The following is a 21,151-nucleotide window of genomic DNA, read 5'->3' on the forward strand; positions in this document are numbered from 1 at the left end:
GTCCAGTGTGAGGCCAGCAGGCTGTATCCAGTGACCAGGCGCAAAGGGGTGGGTGGTGCCATATGAGGGGTGGTATGAAGCTGGGCAGATCATGAAGGGCCTGTGGTCCCCTGTGAGAACTTGGGTTTTGAGTAGAGAAATGACATGCTCTGATTTAATTTTAAGAGGATTTTAGTAGAAGCAGAGATTCTGGATAAGACTCTGGGACCCCCAATTCTACTCTTATCTGACCCCTTAACAATGCCTGTGTAGCCCTTTATTCTCTCTCCCCTGGATCTGGCCAGTATTTAGTGGCTGTTTCCCCTGCTTCCTGTTTTTCTAGCACCCTTTCCACACCAGTGACAAAGCTGTTTCAGAAATGTCCCAAAGCCCTTCTGCTGCTTGGGAACCTGAGGTGATATGATGGTTTGTCCACCCTGACTTCCTGGCATAGGGAGTCTGACTCTTCCTGTGGCCCTTCTCTGGGGGTGGGTCCCCTGCTGATCTCCGGAGGGAGGTTGGTGTTAATAGATCACATTTTAGGACTTTTGAAATACATTTGATTTCAGTCATGTGAGTTACATAAGTGTATGCTAATCATTCTATAAAACACAGAAAAAGTTAAAGTGGTCCCTCCCCATTCCAAGATGAAACAATGCTAAACAATTAGATGTAAAATCATCTGTATTTTTCCTTTGTTTACACAAAAGTAGTCAGAATTTCTATTTTATTATTTTCTCTCCCGTTCCATGTTCAAACATAGACTTTAGAAAATGGATTGTCCTGTGCACAGAATCCTACACGTTGCCTTTCCATTTCATCTGCTTTGGCCCTTTCCCCTCGTTAAGCCAAATCGACCCCACTCTGTGACTGGAGCATACAGTTTTATAGTGGGCGACCCCTGAACTCACCAGGGACTTTCAGGTGGTTTCCAGTCACTTGCACAATAGCATTGCATGCGCGTATCTCCTGGCGCCTGAAGGAATTGCGTTAGCCTGCAAAGATAAATGCATCACATGGCTAATGAGAAATGAAAACAGAATACAGCCTGTTGAAAGGCTGCAGGAAACCTGGTCTGAGAACCGCGGGGTTTCCTCGCTGCTTGTCTCCTGTTATCTGAGGAGCCCAGTAGTGCCCAGTTCGGCCGCCAGAGGGCGCGCCATGCCAGGCCGAGCCTGAGTGGAGGGCGAAAGCCAGGTGGGAGGTGGCGCCCAGGACTGCCCAGCCGCCCCCACCACTTGTTACCGAAACCCGATCCATCCCGCAGAGCGTCTGCGATCCGCCTTTCGGTCACGTCCCCGGGATTCGGTGTCTCCTGGCCTCCTGCCCCACTGACCTGGGATTGCCAGGGAGCACCCCTCCCACCAGCGAGGTCCGTTCTGTTGCACAAGACGGGGAGCAAGCCAGGGTCATTCTCATGGATGACACCATCATCACCCAGCCAGAGGACAGGACCTCATGCCCATTCCCTCACCCAGCCGGCTGGTGCTGCTGCTCTGAACAGCATTCTCTTTGGCCCTGTGCCCTTTCTTGTCCCATGCCTCTGGGGAGCCAAGGAAGAAAGACACTGCCTGTAGGAGGCCAGCTCCCTTGGTTGCCTTCCTCCTCTGGTTTTCTCTCTGGACTTTGAGCTGCCCCCAGCCCAACCACAATTAAGGCCAGGAAGGTCAGAGCAAGAGCGGGCTGGGGATCTTCAGTCAAGAACCAAAGGGAACCATGTCCCCTAGAGGAGTCAAAACTGAGGTAGGGAAAGGAGAGAAGAGGTCAGGGCAGGATCCACAGCCACAGCTCATCCAGGTGGCTGGAACACCTGGGTGGAGGCTCCCAGAAGGTCTGGGTCACATTGGGACAAGCTGTCTGTTCCTGGGAAGCGGCTCCAGACTATATTTCTTTTGACCTTGTGGGCTTCAAGCTGGTTGAAACCTGCTTAGTCCTTGCATTTGCAGAGGGAGCTCACTTGCCACAACGTTCCAGCACTCAGGTGTGCGATCCACTTTGAGTCCTAAGGGAAGAGAAGGGGACACAAAGGTCACCAATCCAACCAAGCCACAATGCCAAATCATATTTGTTTGCTTATTTTCTCCTGGTGGGGTTACATTTTTTAAACCATCAACAAGAAGTTAGATTTGAAAATTGGGGGCTGGGGATGTGGCTCAAGCGGTAGCGTGCTCGCCTGGCATGCGTGCGGCACCACATACAAACAGAGATGTTGTGTCCGCCAAAAACTAAAAAATAAATATTAAAAAATTCTCTCTCTCTCTTCTCTCTCTCTCTCTCTCTCTCTCTCTCTCTCTCTCTCTCTCTCTCTCTCTCTTTCTCTCTCTCTTAAAAAAAAAAGAAAATTGGGTTGAGTCCAACTACAGCACTTTATTGGTTGGGTTGCCGCAGGCAAGGCACTTACTTTCTCTGAATCCCGTTTCCTTATCTGAATAAAAGGGCGGTTAACTGTAAGTACCTCTAAGCATTGTTTTTTTAGGGAGGGGGGGCTTTGGTCTCAGCAAAAGCAGTTCCACCCACCCTCACAGCCAAACAGAGGTGGTTTCCCTCCAAGCAGAAGGCGCTATCATCCTGCCCTTCCCTGCCCAGGTGCCTCAGATCAGGGCATGAAGAGGAGGCAGCTTCATATTCTTCCTATTTGGTGAACTCCAGACAACTGCAACAACAAGGAGATCAACATCTACCATCCCATTGGGCTCTGGGGGGGGGGGGGTCGGGTTGTCTCTCAGCACACACCCAGCTTGAGTTTCCTAATGGGGAAAGGGGAAAGAAAATCTGGCTTTCTTCTTTCTTGGAACTCCATGACAGTACTCCTTTTGGTGTTCTCTGTTGATACCATTTCATTTCCCTCCTTGGCTACAATATTGATAGGAGGAAAGATCTTTCCTCTCCCACTGCGAAGTTTTAAAAGCATTACCTCAGTCTGCCAAATGTCCTGGAAAGGAGAGGGCTGGCAGTGGTGGAGCAGGTAGATAGATGGTGGGGTTGAGGAGCCCAGAAGTTCCTGGCTGGCTCTTTTGGCCTCTTTTTAAAATTGGCCCCCAATATAAGGAATTAGTAGGCAAAGCTGCCTCCTCCTTTCTCTTATCTGCAGAGGAGAGATCAGTTCTCCAGCTGGCCAGGGCAATGTCATTGATACTGCTGGTGTCATCGTTACCTTCCACTGACAGATCACTCGACACCTACTGGCCCAGGCAGGGTTGGGCCTGGGCCTTGCCCAGCTGAGCTAGACCTTGGACTGTCCCTGTTTTTCCAGAAGGTGAGGTGAGTCCAAGAAAGAGGTGCTGCTGGGATACAGTGCTTGGTGACCCAACAGAGGGACTCAATTTCTCCTGGTGGCTGCTTTCCTTTCAGGGTCCCAGAGGCTTCTTTGGTTCCTACTACTTGGTCCCCTGGTGTCCTGGGGAGAGGAGATATGCTCATCACTGGCTGGGAGCTGAGGCAGAGTGATGCTGCACAGAGACGGGGCACTTAGAGTGGCGCCCGAGTGAGGAGCCAGGGCTGAAGAGTGGCTGGGGGCATCCTGCCTGGCTGCTCTGGTCAGCTGCCCTTCTGGTGTGTGCATCGCAGGTGGCACCATGCTGCAGCAGATCCTGCACGACATGTACATAGACCCTGAGCTCCTTGCTGAGCTCAGCGATGTGCAGAAGCACATCCTCTTCTACAAGATGCGAGAGGAGCAGCTGAGGCGCTGGAGGGAGCGGGAGGCCTGGGAGGCCCTATCCCAGGGGGACGGCCTCCGGCCCCCGAAGGTCAAGCGAGGTATGTGGCTGGGCATTCACCAGTTCCAGGAGGGTGGAAAAGTCAGCGGGGCTAACCTGGGCTCTTCTGCAAGATGGGCACTGGTATGATGAGGATTGAGGGCTTAGAACCCTTGAGCTGTGGTGTTTGGTCCCTTTAGCCTGGGCTTTTATCTTTAGATCAGGACTATAGGTTTAGACCACAGCAGAGGCTCTGCAAAGTCTCTGAGAATGTGGACTTGATTTATCTTCTTGTAGAATGTCCAGGTTCTGTGAAGTCACCCTGGGGATGTCAGATTAAGCTCAGGCATAGTTGGCAATTGCATGATGGAAGGAGGGCATGTACTTGACCTCATTGCTGGTTCAGGCCAGGGTGCAATGGAGACATGTAGTTCCTCTTTCCTTTGGGAGCATGGCTCAGTAGTTCTCAGCTTGGTCTTGCACTGCGCCTCTCTGTTTCCTCATACAAGGGGATGGTTTGGATTATGCCTGGAACTCTGCTGGGCGTCTGGAGAAAGGGTGTCAGGGAATATCATCACACAATGAGTCACCAGCCCCAAATGGAAATAGTAACTGCAGACAAGAAGGATGGGTGTTACCTTTCAGGCAGTTTATATGCAAAGTCATGTGCCAATCAAGCCCATGGATGGGTCCACCTGAATGAAGGAGATTGTTCAGGACCCCTGGGCTAGAATCTGCTGGGAATGGTCGTTTATGTGCACTGCACTCATTTTATACTTTGCAAAGCTCATTGCCTTTCTTTTTCCCTTCGGTGACCCTCCACTTGGCCTCTGTACTATTCAGCCAGTGAAGTGAAGTTTTGATCTGTTTAAAGTCTTCAGTTCAAGCTGTTTCAGGGCTGTTTCAGGCCTGGGCATACAGGCGTCTTGGGGCTCTAGCTTCCGCCTTTCACTCCAGCCTCACTGCTGGCCCTTCCCCAATTTGCACCAGGATGTAGTTTAAGATGTGCTCACTCCTGCTCTGGTCTTTGCACATGTGCTTCTTACTATTGGGAATGAGCTTCTGCCTTCATCCACTTGAAAGACTCCGTCAGAACCTGTCTTGTCCTTGGAGTCTTTGGGGATGTCCCCCAGCATAGGGAGTACTTGTCCCTGTGTAGCTGACGGGCATGCAGGACTTACCCCAGCCCTTGCATTTGCCACACTGTCATTGTCATTCATCATCTGCTTGCCTGGCTCTCAGTAGACTCAAAGCCACTGGAGCGTGAGGCCATACTCCATTCTGCCCTTCTCCCTTGGGCCTACCTCTGAGCAGGTTGGTATACAGTGTTAAATCTCTATTTTGAACAAGACACAGCAGGACCCTGAGGGGGCAGATTGTGGCTCACTAGTGGCTGTATCACTAGCTGGCAAAAATAACCAGTCACCTTTCCAGTCCCATCCGACCTGTGCCTCCAGGCCTCACATGTGTCTGGTGGCTCCTTTGGGAGGAAGACAGATGCCCAAAAATTTTAACTGCAAAAATATTTATATGGAGATTTGTCTCACATTGACATCTGCATTTTCATGTATAAATTATACATTAAATTCATATGGGTTTCTGGAGCAGAAGATTCTATTCTAGGTTATTAATTTTCAGATTTATGAAGAATGGAAAGAGGGGGAACATGTTGAGGAATATGCATATCCTGGGTCAGGATCCATTTCGGATCCCAGCTTTGTGCTTCAGCCTTGTCCTTAGGAACTATCTGGGTAGGCCACCAGGAGCCTGGTGGACAAAGAGCTTTTTGTTGGAAGAGTCTGGGATGCATGGTGCCCTCTTCATAACCTCATGGTGCAAAGACACTGTACCATGCCTGTGAGTTTTCCATTTGCCAGGTGCCTGCCCTACCCTTAGTCCTCCCATGTGGGGTGCAGGGCAAATTCCTGTGACTCCATTTCAGGAGGAGAAGCTGATGCCCACAGAAAGGATGCATTGTATCCAAGCTTACCCAGCTGCTAAGAAATGAAGTCAAAACACACGTCTTGTGACTTTGTCATGGTGTCTAATGACTGATGCATGCTTTCTCTTTCATTTCTGAACTGGGGACTTGAATTAGATGAATAATCTACGCTCACATTCACTTGTTCATCCATTCACTCATTTGTTTGTTTCTCCAGCATTATGAAGAGCTGGCTTTGGTGAACTGGATGGAGCTTTATTTCTCCTGATCTTTGGTGGATAGATCACAGGGAAAACAGCCAGGAGCCAGGCCTGGTGCAGGGCAGCTGTGTGGTGGCTCTGGGCAGGAGCAGGAGAGGACAGTCTCCACCCACTGGATCTTTTCTCTTCCTTCCTGGTCCCTTTCCTCCTATTTATCCTGAAAGAGGCATCTGTAGTGCCTCTGGTGAGCTGTGTGCTGGCCTCTTGGGATCCTAAACACGATCTTGATGGGTCTTAGCCAGCTGGAATGATGCTGCACCTCCTCCTGGCTACTGTCCCCAGTCCTGCCTCTCCCCTTTGTTCTCCTCTCTCACCCTCTCTTTTCTGGGAACATTTCCCAGCTCCCAGTAGGCCTGACCTCACTGTTCTTAGGGTTCAGGTAACGCTCTGATGGCACTTATAGGCAGCATAGCACAGGGCAGGACAAGGTGTGCTGTGTGCCTAAGAACTTGTCCATTTTCAAATTGTGCCCAGTGAGACTGGGAATAAGCAGGGTGGCATGGATCATTCTAGTTCACAACACCTTGGGGCTTTATTGGTCTTGGGACATATATTTGGGACCAACACATATAAGCTGGGGTGAAGGCTTAGAACTATGCCATTAAATAAGGCAGGAGAGGAAATGGGGTCACAGCTGGGCATACCTCACTCCTCTAATCATGTGGCACTTCTTTTCTATTTTCACTTTCCATTTTGGCATGAAGCTTCAGATGTTCTACCCAGTCATGGAAGATACAGGTCTGTAGCTTGGGAGATGGGCTATTTATCATGTTGATTGTTTTATCATATTTTGGATGAAGTTTGTTGTCTGGTGGGAAGTTGCGTTGTTATACGTGAGATGCGTTATAACATTATGTTCCTGTTAAGATTTAAGCCAGTCCCCTTCCCTACCCATGCGGCCTCCTCCAGCTTTCTTCCCATGGCCCTGCAAGAACTCCCCAACTGCTTTGGGAATCAGAAACTTCACAGTCTTGTGGGTCACTTCTGCACTTGCTTAGTTATCTAGTTATCCCAGTTTCTCAGGGCTGGAGCAGATGTGGTCTTGGAGATAAGGAGTCAGGGCACATATTCACACTGCTCTGATAATATGGGAAGCTTTCCCAGCTGGACCTGTCAGCTCTGCCATGACTGACATTCTGCTAGTGTTAAATTGGTTCCTCTGTGTCCACTGCCTCATCTTTCTGGGTGTCCTTAGGGAGCCAGACAGCTTTCCTTGACCTCCTTCCTGCTTTCTTCTTCAGTGTGGCTGAAATCAGCTACACTGTGAACCAAGCCTGCACACTCAGGAGGCCGGCTTATTCTCACAACACAGCCAGCCCTGAGGCAGAATCCCCACATCCCTCCCAGGTGGCTCTTTGACCTGCATCTATTCCAGCCTGTGATGTGCTGGGTCTCCAGCTTCCATTACCTCCATACCTCACAGCAGGGCTCAAGATGACCTCCCACCTCCTGGTCCACCTCTCTGCCTGCTTGACCTGAGCAGCTCCCAGAGGCAGCCCCAGTTGGGGCCAGAGGGAGTCACCCTCCTAGGCCTCCTTTATGTCCCAGCAGTCCCACTCCTGCCAATCCAATGGGAGTTTCATGAATGCAGAACTTCTCACTGGCCCTTCTGTTTTCTAGGGACGTCTAGTAACCATGGCAACTTCACCTGTTGAATCTAGGTCCTCCTGTGCTCAGCATGTGACTTTTCCAGGCATAGAAGTCCCAACCTTGAATGCTAACCCTGCCTGGAGCATTCGTAGTGTGACCATATTCTCAGGCGTCCCCCTGCCTCACACTCAGCTACCAAAGACCATTTGATATAATAAGTCTTGGGCATACCTCACTTCTCTGCCTGGTGGCTTCCATTACACTTACAGCATGGTATCCATATATCTCTCCAATCCCCTTTGTGTCCCACTGTGTGGGAAGCCCCTTTTCCCAAACCCTCCCAAGGATGGTTCCTTTCTATCTATCATTTTGCAATTACATGTTGAGTTCTTTACTGACGACCCACTCTCAAGGAGTCTCTCTGATCTCTCCATTACAACTCCCTCCCTAAGGTTTGTCCTAGCACTTACTGCATCTGAAAATTATCTATTTTTATTTTAATTGTGGAAAACATAAGATAAAATTTACCATCTTAGCCATTTTAAAAATATGCAATTCAGTGGTTTTAAATGTATTCAAATGTTGTTCAGCATCACCACTGTCAAGTTCAGAACAAAAGGAAATCTCGCATCTATTGAGTGCTCCTCCCTCTTCTCTCCTCCCCTCAGCCTGGCAAACATTGTGTTTTTCATTCCTAGGATTCCTGCCTTCCCCTCCTCTGTGTCTTTCTCTCCCTCCTCTTCTTACTGTTTCTTTTTGCTAGTTTATGTTCTGTCTCCTCCATTTGCTTGAAGTCATCCCCAGACCATGGGTGTTTCTTGCATTGTTCAAGTTTCCATCCCCTCATCTAGAACAAGGCCTTGGGGTACAGTTGTAGCTTGTGTGGGTGAGAAGAGGCTAAGAACCTTGTATGCATGGTGTTTCCAGAGGATGTGATTGAAGAACCAGGTCTTAAAAGATTTTTTTTTTTTAAATGTGAGGCTATGTGCTACACCATGTGATTCCTCTTGTTGATCTTGAAATTCTTCAGTAAATATATATAAAGATTGACCATATAAACTTGTGCTTTGGGATTTGTTATAGAAGCTGATATATGAGACTATAATATACACATAGTGACAATTCTTTGTTACCTTTTCACTTAGAACTAATTTCATTTTCATTTCTTATTTTAGGATTTTGACTCAGATTTTAGCTTGTCCAATACTGCTTTTTAAATTCTCATTTACTTAGTGTGTATTTGTGTGTATCTCCTCCACCCTAGCCTTTTGGTATCATTTTTTTAAAAGAAGACTCTATTGGAAAATGTGTATTAAATACTATTTGCAATTTTAAGACTTATTTTGGTAAATGTTCTCAAACCTATTTTCTTTCTTTATCATCAGTAAAGAAAAGGGCTTTATGGTGGGCATGAGGCATAGTCACAGGGAATTACTGTAATCTGTTGATAACTGAAGGCATGGCCCATGGCCTGGGACCACCCTAGTTGTGACTATGTAGCTGGGTGTAGGGTGCCCGGCTGGTCAAGAGAATGGATAAAGGAAGTCACTGAGAGCCAATGATGGCACTTGCTGTGTGGTCTGTTGGCAGTCTGACATGGAGAAAAGAACAGGTAGCCAGACCTTTCTGCTCTACCCACCTGGTCTGTGTAGCCCACTCTAGATGTACCATGTAGTAGGTGCTCCACTCAGGTGTGTGGCCTAGACATTGATGGGGACCCACTTTTGGCTCAGCATGGTGACATGTCTCAGCATCCTGGATATGTCACCGTCCTCCTGCAGCACAGCCTTCATCTGTACTGGGGGAGGGGTTCTGTGACCCCCTCCCTTCATGGTGGCTGTGAGGATTGGATGGGCTAATGTGCAGTCCCTGAGGCCCACCCTGTGTGCACGATACTGATGAAAGTCCTCTCATCCTTCCCAATCATTTTCTTCCTGCCATCCCTAGGCCCAGTGGTGTGCATCCTAGTGAACAGCTCCTCCTGACAAAGGGCACCAAGGCCACTGCTCCCCATCTCTAGCACCAGCTTTCAGAAGCCACAAAGCCCCAGACTTGCCAGGTGGGCAGCAAGAGGAACCAGGGCAGAGGCTTCTGTGAGGAGTTGCAGAGTCATCCACAGTGACCAGAGTGATGGCTCTGGTGCCTGGTCGGTGCCATGTCCCTAGGGGTGAAGGTGCAGTTTTTGTGGCTATAGAGGAGGATCAACCTTATGCAAGCCCTTGATTGTCCTCTGTATCTCTAAGCACAGAACTAGCAGCCTCAGGCAGCTGAGGGCTTTTGGTAGGAGGATCCTAAAGGGGTCTCTAGGAAGCAGACTCAGATCTTGGGTGGTGGAGAGGGCAAGCAGAACAAGGCCTCAAAGCAACTGCTTCTTGGAAGGTAGGAGAACTTAACCAAATGGAGACTTGTCTGCCCTTCAAGCACCTCCACTTGCCTAAGCCCTTCAGTGACTTGGAAGATGCATCCAGATGTATTTCATAAAAATAAAACAGTGACTGATTAAAAGACATGCTATTATTTTATGTGCTACTAAGAAAGATGTAAATTGATCCATTGGTTATGAGACACATTCTGATTTCAGAGATGTTAAGTAAAATGTGTACCTTTGAATCAACCAGATAAGGAATTATCTACATTTTAGTTGAGCAAATAGAATCTCAGAGGGTTCAGCAGCCTGCTGTAGGAAGCAAGTGGGAGATGGAGTTAGAATCTGAGTGCGATGCTGGGATTAAAGTTTCTGATTTCTCTGGCTGTGCCACACAGAGCTTTCCTTGTCATGGCTTCTTCCCTGATGAAAAAGACTCATCAAAGGTGACCAAGGACCAATACCCAAAAACCAAAAATCATAAAAAATTATAAAAAATAATAAAAGAAAATATAAGAGAATATTGGGGATAGTTGAGACTTTCTTAAAATACAAGAATAAAAAAAGAAAATTAAGAAAAACCTGACTAAACACAAAATCTGAATAAAACATGTCAAACCAAACTTCCAAAAAGGTCAAAACAGGAGATAAATGGGAAAAATATTTGCACCATACATAACAGGCAAGGTATTAGTATCCCCGCGAACAAGTTCTCTAAATCAATTAGGAAATAATAACCAATACCAGTAAAATGGAGAAAAGACATGAACAAGTAACTCATGGGGGTGGGGAGATTTCAGATCACAATGTTGATGTGAAAAGAGGTTCAACCTCATTAGTAAATCACATAAATGCAAATTAAAACAATGGGATTAGCAAGTGTTGTCAACATTTGATAGTCAACACTGTTCATGAGGGTATAGGGAAAGAGATTCTGTTGCAGGGCTGAGGCCTTCTGGGAGAGGCAGCAACAAGGCCCCCCATTCAAACACCAATTCTTGAAATCGAGTCAGAAAAATTTCAAACATGTCACTCAGAATAACAGGTATGAGTTTATTAGTGGGATAGGAAAGGGGAAAAGGGGACATTCTCAAGGGAGGGAGTGGATCCTTCTCAGAGAGGAAGGGATAGCACTGCATGCATATCTTGCCCTGGAGTTTTATAGGGGTTCTAGGGAATTTTCCAGAAAGTTCTACTTAGGTCCACCTCTTGACTTTTGACTGACAGCAGGATAACATCAGACTTTCAAATCCCCACTGTCATGACCACTCTAGGTCACTTTGGCCCATGCTGGCAGGTTCTAAATGGAACCTATTCTTATAGATTTTATAATCTATAAAGGGAATTATCCTTATCTCCCTGAGTTCCAAGATCTGGTGTATAAAAGGGTCACAAAAGTCTCCACTTCAGGGTACCTTGTGTTCTTATTGGAATTATTTTGGGCCTGTATTTCTCCCGCAGATAGCAGGTAGTTTGCTGAGGAATGTAACATATCCTGTTCACTCAAACCAGGCAGGGTTTCAGGTAAAGTGCTTCTTGGAAAAGAAAGCACGTGGGTGTCAGCACAGTGAGCCCACTTTATACAATTATTCCCTTCATCTCATGTCCCACCGCTTGCCTCTGTCTATCCCCTGTTAATGCTATTTTTCATACACGGTTTCCAGGGGAGATATAAAGAGGCAGGGAGTGTTTGCCCCTTTCCATTTCTTCTGTAGGTTCCCCAAGAGCTGGGCCACAAGGGCGCTAGTGGGCTTTCTACAGTCATGATGAATACCCGTGATAATCAACTTAAAAAGAGGAAAGGTTTATTCTAGCTCCCATTTTTGTAGTTTCCAGCCCAGGTCTGTTGGCCCCATTACTTTGTATGGTGAGGAGGAGCCTCATGGTGTGTTGTGGAACAAAGCTGCTCCCCTCACAGTGGCTGGGAAGCAACAAGAGAGGAAGGGGAGGGGTGTTAGGATCCCAATATCCCCTTCAAGGGCACTCCTTCAATGACGGCAAGACCTTGCACTAGGCCCCGCTGCTTACAGTTTTTATCACCTCCCAATAGTGCCAAGCTGGGGACTAAGCCTCTGACACACATATCTTTAGGAGACATTTAAGGTCTAAACCAAAGCACATAGGGGTAAGGTGTTTCTTAGTGAGCTGGGGTTGCTATAGCGATTTACCAGTCTAGATAGCTTAAATAACAAGTATTTATTCCTCATAGTTCTGGACCCTGGAAGACCCAGCTCAGAGTGCCAACATAGTTGGATTCTGGTGAGGGCCCTCTTCTGGTTGCAGATGGTTGGCATCTCCTTGTATCCTCTCATGGCAGAGAGACAGTGAGTTAGTTCTCTGGCCTCTTTTAAGGGTACTAATCCCACTTGTTAGAGCTCTACCCTTATGACCTAATCAACCAAAGTCCACACCTCCTAATACTTGGGTTTAGTGTCAACATATGGATTCTGGGATTTCATTGCTGAGGAGTCTTAGGGAAGGAACAAAGGCCCATGTCCTGGATCACACAGCTGTCAGTGATCAATGGATCAGCAGGGAACTTGAGTTTCTGGGCACTTACCCTGTCCTTTCTTATTCTCCATCTTTCTCCCCAGCTGCTGCCTGAAGCCCAAGAACTGTTTGAACAGGACTGCATTTTGTTCAGTTCTGCATAGAGGGAGTCACCTGTCCTAAACCCGTGCAGGGACCCAGCTCTAGGGTGTTGGACTGAGCTGCCCGAGTTTTATTTCTCTCCTCTTGTCTCAGGGATGCTCATGCCTGCCACCTCCCTGCTTCCCTTTCTGGCCTGGAGGTCAGCAGGGGCAGTTCTGAGAAAGGCCACGAGCTATTCATCTCTCAGTAACCTGACCTCAGGTCTCAATTCCAGCTTGGAGCCACTGGACTGAAGCTGAAGTAACAGCTTGCAGATGGCTTGGCTGCCTGTTCCTCTGCTCTCTCTCTCAGAATGGCTAGCATTTCTGCTCTCTAGGTTTTTCTCACGTAAGAATTAGCAAAGATTCCTATGGTTTTCCCTTTTGGAAATAGATTTTTTTTTTTTTTTTTTGCATTAGACTTTTAGATTTAAATTCCCTCCCCCTCCTCTTTTTCTTTCTCTCTCTCTTTTTAGTACTGGGGGTTGAACGTGGGGCCTTGCCTAGCACTGACCTACATTCATAGCCCAAGGTTGAAATTCTTTGGGTTCATTTTCACACCAATTTCCTTCACGTCCTTTCAAAGTTACATAACCTTTGGCCTCATTTATTTTCAATCCTGTCATTTCACTGATGTATTTCATTTTCTGGCCACCTCAGTTGGGTTCTCACATTCAGACTTGGTGAGATGCTAAAGATTCAGGATGTCTAGTCCCTGCCTGAAGAATTTGAGCAATCCCCTCCTTTGACAAGCAGTTTATGCATTAGATGTTGTCCCAGATGAGAAAATTGGTCTGGTAAGTAACAAGATGAAGACTCAGGTCCTGACCCCCTCTCTGTCACATTGATTCTGCTGAGTCCCAGATGGGGAGCTGGGTTGGAGTTAGAGTGTTGCAGATTCTCAACAATAATTGCATCAGGTACTAAGATACACTCCTTCAAAAGGAGATGTGGCCTTGAGCTGGGGAGTCATTTTACAGTCACAATGTTGGAGAGAATTGTGGGATGATAGTTAAGTGTGGCTGAGTCCCGTGTCTGTGTCATACAGTAAGGACAGTGTGGAATGCAACATAAAATAGCCTGGTACTATTAATAGTGTACCTTATGTCGAAACCCTGCTGGGCTTTTGCATTTGCCAGAGGAGTTGTATGTCACACTGCCTGGGTTAAATTTTGGCTCTGCCTACTCCCTAACTGTGGCTGTTTTCCACTTTGGCAAGATATTCTAGCTTCTGTGTAAACTGATATGATGATAGTACCTTTATCCCAGATTTGTGGGGAAGATGAAATGAGATGGTCCCAGTGAAGTCTGACATGTTGTAAATACTTGACAAACATTAGTGTTAGCACATTTCTTGTGTGCCTGGCTGAGTTCTTTTCTGTTTCTCCAGAGATTCAAATTCACAAATAGAACAAAAGGCACTTAGGTTAAGAGAACCCACCAGCTGTTGGGTCAGCCACCTCCCTTGAAGGATTCTCTGAGAGGTTCCTTACAATTAGATATGGTCCTACCCTTAGGAGCAGGTGCTGTGGTATGCTTTATCTGGTCCACAGTGTCTCCTGATTCCTGACTGTTCTGAAATTCTGTCACTTCATCACCAGCTAGTATTAACACATGCATCAGTCTAGGTTCTCTAGAGAAACAGAACCAAAAGGATATGTGTTCATATAATTTATTTTTAGGAATTGGCTCATGTTTGTGGGACAGGCAAATCCAAAATCCATAGGGTGGGCCAGGAGGCTGAAAATTGAAGCAGGATTTCTATTTTACAGTCTCTTCTTCTTATAGAAGCCTTAATTTTTCACTATTAAGGCTTTGGAGGGAATGACATCCCCCCCCCCCCCATTAAGGAGACTCATCTGCTTTAAAGTTAACTGACTATAAATGTTCATTACATCCACAAGATACCTTCACAGCAATGCTAAGACTAGTGTACCAAACATCTGGGCACCATAGCCTAGCAAGGCTGACATATACTATTCACCAACACAGCATGTAATTAATTTCACCCACGTGTAGGAAACACCTACTGTGTGCAGTGTGCATCTATTGTAATAGGTACCAGCGGTATGCTCATTAGACTTCCATGGTTCAGCTAGGTTGCTGGTATTTCAATAAGGACATGCCACAGAAAGGAGGTACTTCCAAGCAATCTTCGAGAATGTGAAAACAAGCAAAGCACGGAATTAGAAAGCTGTCTGCAGTCAGAGTCGTTTTTCTCCCCTGCCACTCATTTGTGCTTCTCTCTGCACACTTGCTCCTAAGGACTAGCTCCTGATGCTATTCATCCGCAAACATGGCCCCCTCTTAATGTATTCCAGGTCTTAATCACATGGCCTTCCATCTCCAAGATCCAGTACCAAATATGACACTCATGCCTTTGCATCTCAGTGTATTCCATTTCATGGGAGTCTGGTTGTCTCAGCTGTGGTCCACATCAGTAAGCAAAGAGGCTCATGGAGATAGTAGGGCTGCTGCTTTTCAGAGTTATGAGCTGTGAAAGGTAGAGCTAGAAGGGAAGTTGGATATAGTGGGTAAACTGTTAATATCTCTGCTGAGGGTGAACCATCTTGTCCTTCTTAGCCTAGGACCTTCCTTTTTATAAAATAAAAAGGCTTACATCTTGGAAACCAACTTGGCTCCAGGCAAACTTGGACTGTTGGTCACCCCATCCATTAAACACACCTGAATGGAAACTTCAGAAGACAAAGTGGGTTTCAGGAGCAGGAGACTTAGTGCCATATAAATGCGGAGAAGGAATCAAATAGAAGGAAATATTCTTGGGTTATTCCTGGACTCACTGCCCCTGCATCTGGGTTTTAAAGGAAAATCTGGTAAACCAGCATGGTACAGCTTGGGCTTCCCAGCATTTTCAAGTGGAGAGTGACTTTTTAATTGGAGGGAAAGCTGAATATATATATGCATACATTATCTTTCTCATTCCTTGACAGCTTGAATATGGATATATATATGATGCAAAGTAAGAGTCAAATTCATTTTTTTACATGTGAATGCAAAATGTATTATTTCCCAGTATTATTTGTTGAGAAAAAAATTATTCTTAATTAAATTGCCTTGGCATGGTTCATATGTTGATCATATATGTATATGTGGGTCTGTTTCATTATATTTATTTCTCTACTTACACAAATATCACATTAGCTATAGCTTTCTAGCAAGTCCTGAAACTGTGGCTTTGTTGTAAATCTTGACAACAAATTGTGCAAGTCATTCAAGTTTGTTCTTTTTCAACATTGTATTGTCTATTCTAGGTTCACCTAAGTTTTAGAATCAGATTGCCAAATTTGTGTAAATAGCTTTTCCAATCCATAAAAAGATATATTGTTCTGCTTCTTAAAGTTTTTAGTTTCTCTCAGCAATGTTTTATAGATTAGGGAACAAATTTTGTTAATACCTCATAGTAGTTCTTATTTTTGATACTTCTGTAAATGACATTTTAAAAATGAATTTTTAATTGTCTATTGCTAAAATATAGAAACACAATGGAGGTTTTTCATTAATGCATTATAGTTAAACATAATGGTGGGTCATTTTGACATACATATAAGTGCATATCTCAAAACTTGCTTCATTTCCATCTCAAGTATTTCTGCTTTTCTCTCCTTTTCCCTCTGATCCCCTTCCTTGACTCTACTATATATATATATATATATATATATATATATATATATATATATATATGCATTATAGTTATACATAAAAGTTGAATTCATTGTAATATATTCATACATGTACATAGCATAGTTTGGTCGATTTCATTCTGCAGGGCAATTGATTTTTGTGTACTGATGTAATATGCTGTGACCAGTTAAAATCACTCATTAGTTTGAATAGCTTTTTTTTTGTAGTTTTTTTTTGAGATTTTTATATGTAATTTTTCATAAAACAAAGACAGATATATTTCTTTCTTTCCAATACATACATCTTTTATGATTTTTATCTTGCCTTACTGTGCGGGTTAAGATCTTCAGTCCAGTGTTAGACATGGTGAGAGCTAACAACATTGCTTTGTTCCCAGTTATTAAGGGTAAATAGTTAATTTTTGATCCTTGAATATAATGTTAGCTCTAGGATTTTTATGGATGCATTTTATCAGGATGCGGAGCTCTTTCTCTATTTCTAGTTTGCTAAGAATTTTTATTAGGAATGGATTTTAGGTTTGTCAGATGTTCTTTTCAACTACTGAAATGATTATAGTTCTTTTTCTTTTTCTTCTCTTGTTTTCCCTTGCAGATATGATTAATTAATTTCTTTGATTGTTAAATGTTGAACTAACCTTGAATTCCTGTGGTAAACTATATGGTTATGATAAATTATTGTTTCTATATAATTCTAAATTCAATTTTCTAATACTTTATTAAGTTTTTTTTTTTTTTAATCTATGTGTCCAGGCTTTCATTGTGGGTAGATTTGAAAGTACAAGTTGAAATTATTTTGTAGACATAGAGCTACTCAGAGGATGCATTTCTTCTTTGGTGAGCTTTGGTGAGGTATATCTTGCATCTTTTAAAGAATTTATTTCATCTAAGTTATCAACGTACTGTCATGAAGTTTTTAAGTTTTTCTTATTTTCTGTATTTTAGAAAGTATAGAAACTTAGACCATTGGTTTGAGCTCCTTTATTCTCTCCTCTTCCTCCTCCTTCTTCTGATTGAACTCAGAGGTGCTTTACCACTGAGTTACATCCCTAACCCTTTTTATTTTGATTTTGATAAAGGGACTCAGTAAGTTGCTTAGGACCTCACTAATTTGCTGAGGGTTTCCTTGAACTTGGATCCTCTTGCCTCAGTTTCCCAAGTTGCTGTGTTTATAAGCATTTACCACTGCATCTGGCTCTTCATTCTGAATAAAAACACTTGATGCTAGAATTTTCTCCTAATGCACTGTGTCAACCAAATCCCATAGATTATTATGTGTTATATTTTAATTTAAAATATTTTCTAATTCACTTTGTGATTCCTTTTTTTATTCATGGGTTATTTAGAATTGTGCTGCTTAATTTCTGAATGTTTGAAGGAATTTTTCTAGATATTCTTCTGTTATGGATTTCTATATCAATTCCATTGTGGTAAGAGAACAGTATATGCATGATTTCAAACATGGACATTTGGGTTGTTTCCACTTTGAGGGTTATATGAATAATGCTTCTGTGAACATTTATGCCCAATCATAGACTGAAACTTCCACAACTATGAGCCAAAACAAACCTTTTCTCTTTATAAGTTGATTACCTCAGGTATTTGTTTTAGTGATGAAAAGCTGACTAACCTAGTGGTAAATCTGCTGGCACCATAATGGTAGCAGTGTACATAAAAAAGGTTTTATGTACACACAAGTTTTCTTTTCTCTTGGGTGGAATTGCTGGGTCATTTATAAGCATTCCTTATATATCCCATTTGAGTTCTTTATAATCAAAATTCTATAAAAATATTAAGCTTGCTAGCTGAAGTCCCTCATCCTTTTAAAAGGCACTAATGCCATCATGCAGACCCGACCTTCTTAACCTCATCTAATCTAAATTACCTCTCAAAGACCCCATCTTGAAATACTGTTAATTTATAAATTTGGAATTAAATTTTTAGTGCATGAGCTTTTGGGTAAACACGTTCAAACCATAAGCATTTTGTTTTCATAAGCAATACATTATTTAATCCCACCTAACAAAAATCTGGAAAAGGATAGTCCTGGGTTGTGTGAGTGGCTCTGTGATACCATTACTTTCTCTGTCTCTTCTTTCAAGATCCTCAGATGGTGGCTTAGCATTTTGGGTCTCCAGTGGCTATTGTGCTTCTTAGTATCACATGTATATTTTGGTGTTCAGAAGTGGAAAGGAAGACTGAATGTTATCTATCTTAGAACAATAAAAAAAATTCCCCACAACTCCCTGGTAATCTACTTAACATTTATTGGTTATAACCTTATCACAGGGTTACCCTTAATTGGAAGGAAGACTGAGAAAATGCTGAGACTTTTCAGCAGGTGAATTACTGACTTAAACTCAGAGTACTAATAGCAAAAAAGCAGTGGACAGAATCTGGAGGGGTAACCAGTAGGTCACTAACAGCATTTACCATAGTATCTATTCCACTTTTTTCTCATAGGATTATTTTCTTATTCATTTATAAGTATTCTTTGTATATTTTAGATTATTCCTTTTTAAATTAGAATTATATTAAAAAAATTTAACCTCCAGTATCCTGGCAGTGTTTCTCAAAGTGTGGTTAATGGATTTTTAGGGGTGTTTGGGGGCACAGGGGTGGGGGGTGTCTACAAGGTCAAGATGATTTTCACAACATTAAGATGTGACTTTTTATTTTAAACAATGCTTACACTTGTATTAAGGATACAAAATCAATAGTGGATGCTATAGTTTGAATCTGGAATGTCTCCCAAAGGTCCGTGTGTTAAGGCTTAGTCCCCAACCTAATACTATTGGGAGTTGCTGGAACCTCTAAGAGATGGGACCTACTGGGAGGTCAGGAAGTTATTGGGGGTATGCCCCAAGAGACAACTGTGGGACCCCAGTCCCTTTCTCTCCTGGTATATTAGATGGATGGTTTTCTCTGACATACGCTCCCACCATGACAGGATGCCCCGTCCCTATACCAGAGGCAAAGCAATAGGTCTGCCCAATCATAGACTGAAACTTCCACAACTATGAGCCAAAACAAACCTTTTCTCTTTATAAGTTGATTACCTCAGGTATTTGTTTTAGTGATGAAAAGCTGACTAACCTAGTGGTAAATCTGCTGGCACCATAATGGTAGCAGTATCGTATTTTTCACCATGACACAATCACAAAAAAATAATGATGTGTTCACAATAAAATGGATGATATTTTCATCTCTTGATGAATAGTAAACCTTGATAATTTCATTGTGTGACAAAATGGAATGTATGCATAAAGTATTTTTGCTGCCTACAGAAGTATGATGGGTGTCCTGAGAAAAAGCAGGTATGCTTGTTTCATTACATGATGAAGTAACCTCTTTCATGTTACACCATTTTTACTTAAAAAAGGCCAACAATTTATATGTATAAATATATATATTTTTTCCAGATATGGGTATTTGAAAATAAATAAAGTAGATCTGTTACTTCAAGGAAAGCAACTGATAAAATTTATGCCACTGATAAATTCTAACTTTCAGACAAAAGCTAAAAATTTTGAAAAACTTAACATCTGCCACAGTGCGTTTATTTGTCACCTAATACATAATGACTTTTCTCAAGAGATTCATACATGTATTTACAAATGTGACTTTTCTGATATGTAAAATAAAGTGAGTCCATGTATGGAAGGTCTGCTTGACTCACTGAATCACTATATTCCAAAGGACAAACGAGTAATGTTGCAAAAACATGCATGAGAAAAAGATCCGTTCAAAGTGAATAACAAACTAAATAGTTTTTTGCGGGGGGCGGGGTGGAGTACCAGGGATTGAACTCAGGAGCACTCAACCACTGAGCCACACCCCCAGCCCAATTTTGAATTTTATGAGAGACGGGTCTCATTGAGTTGCTTAGCACCTCGCTTTTGCTGAGACTGGCTTTGAACTTGTGATCCTCCTGTCTCAGTCTTCTGAGCTGCTGGGAATACAGGCGTGCACCACCACACCCAGCGACAAATGAATGTTTATTTTTATTTTGCTTTTTAAATGCTCGAACTTTTTATTTTGAACTAACTTTAGACTTAGAAGAGTTTCAGAGTAGTTTAGAAACTTTCCATCTGCCTCTCACCCAGCTTTCCCTATGGTTAACATCTTATGTCACCGTGATACATGGCTAAAACTCAGAAAATAACATAACAAATGAATTTCAATTTAATAAACTATAATAAAACTAATCAATATGGTTTCAGATTCCAAGCCACAGCTAACATTTAAGAAACCACCTCTTGTTTGATTTTTGGTATAGCATCAAAAATTATCTGAAAAAGGTGCTAATTGTTCTCTTTTCTTCTTTTTTTCCAACTGCATATGTAGGGGAAAACATTTTTAAAAATGTATTTCAACCAAAATTACATATCATAACAGAGTGAATGTAGGAACAGATATGAAAAATCCATCTGCTTTCAATTAAGTTGGACATAAGGCAGATTTGCAAAAATGTAAAATGAGACTACTCTTTCAACTTTGCATATATGTATTACATTTACACACATACACACGCACACACAATATTCCAACATCTCCCCAATCTCCTTGCCTCCAGTCCTTGGTAACCATTTTCACACTCCACATATCAGGGGTTTCATGTGGAACTTGTCTGTGTTCTCCCAGTTATCCACATTGTTGCAGATGATAATATTTCCTTCTTCTTCAAGCCGAATAGTATTCTACCATGTACATCTACCATATAACCTCTGTCCACTCTACCTGCGGCTCCCATTACCAGCATCTGGCTTCATTACACTCCTCTTTAGTTAGGTTCCTGTATTGCCTGGAGAATACTTATGCCCCTTTACCCTGCAGGAGTCATGTTATTCTTTGGGACCCAGATGGAGTCCAGCAGGCTGGAGGCTCCTATCTCCCACAGTTTCACGCTTCTGTTCGGTAGAGATGCCGTAGAGGTATTTCTTGTATCCCTTGTTGTTTTGTATGCATTACGATGTGTTTGGAGAAGAGAGGAATATCTTTATAGGAACATCAAAAAGAAAAGCCTTT

General features: G+C 43.4%; 1 protein-coding gene across 2 annotated transcripts in view; it reads left to right on the forward strand.

The window, feature by feature from the left end:
* Sh2d4b (SH2 domain containing 4B) overlaps nt 1-21,151 on the forward strand; it is a 99,228-nt gene that overhangs the window by 12,406 nt on the left and 65,671 nt on the right. The window contains exons 1-2 of one of the 2 annotated variants that reach the window (XM_046450244.2): nt 3,000-3,738; nt 4,989-4,991. The exons of the other annotated variant lie outside the window; for it this stretch is intronic. Coding sequence (XP_046306200.1) covers nt 3,555-3,738; nt 4,989-4,991 — 187 coding nt within the window. The 5' untranslated portion in view covers nt 3,000-3,554. Of the gene's footprint in view, nt 1-2,999; nt 3,739-4,988; nt 4,992-21,151 lie in introns of those variants that run through there. 2 annotated transcript variants of the gene reach the window in all.

Source organism: Marmota monax, unplaced genomic scaffold, assembly GCF_021218885.2.
Source record: "Marmota monax isolate L192 unplaced genomic scaffold, Marmota_monax_Labrador192_F-V1.1 WCK01_AAM20220418_F8-fsc00004, whole genome shotgun sequence".
Taxonomy (NCBI): domain Eukaryota; kingdom Metazoa; phylum Chordata; class Mammalia; order Rodentia; family Sciuridae; genus Marmota; species Marmota monax.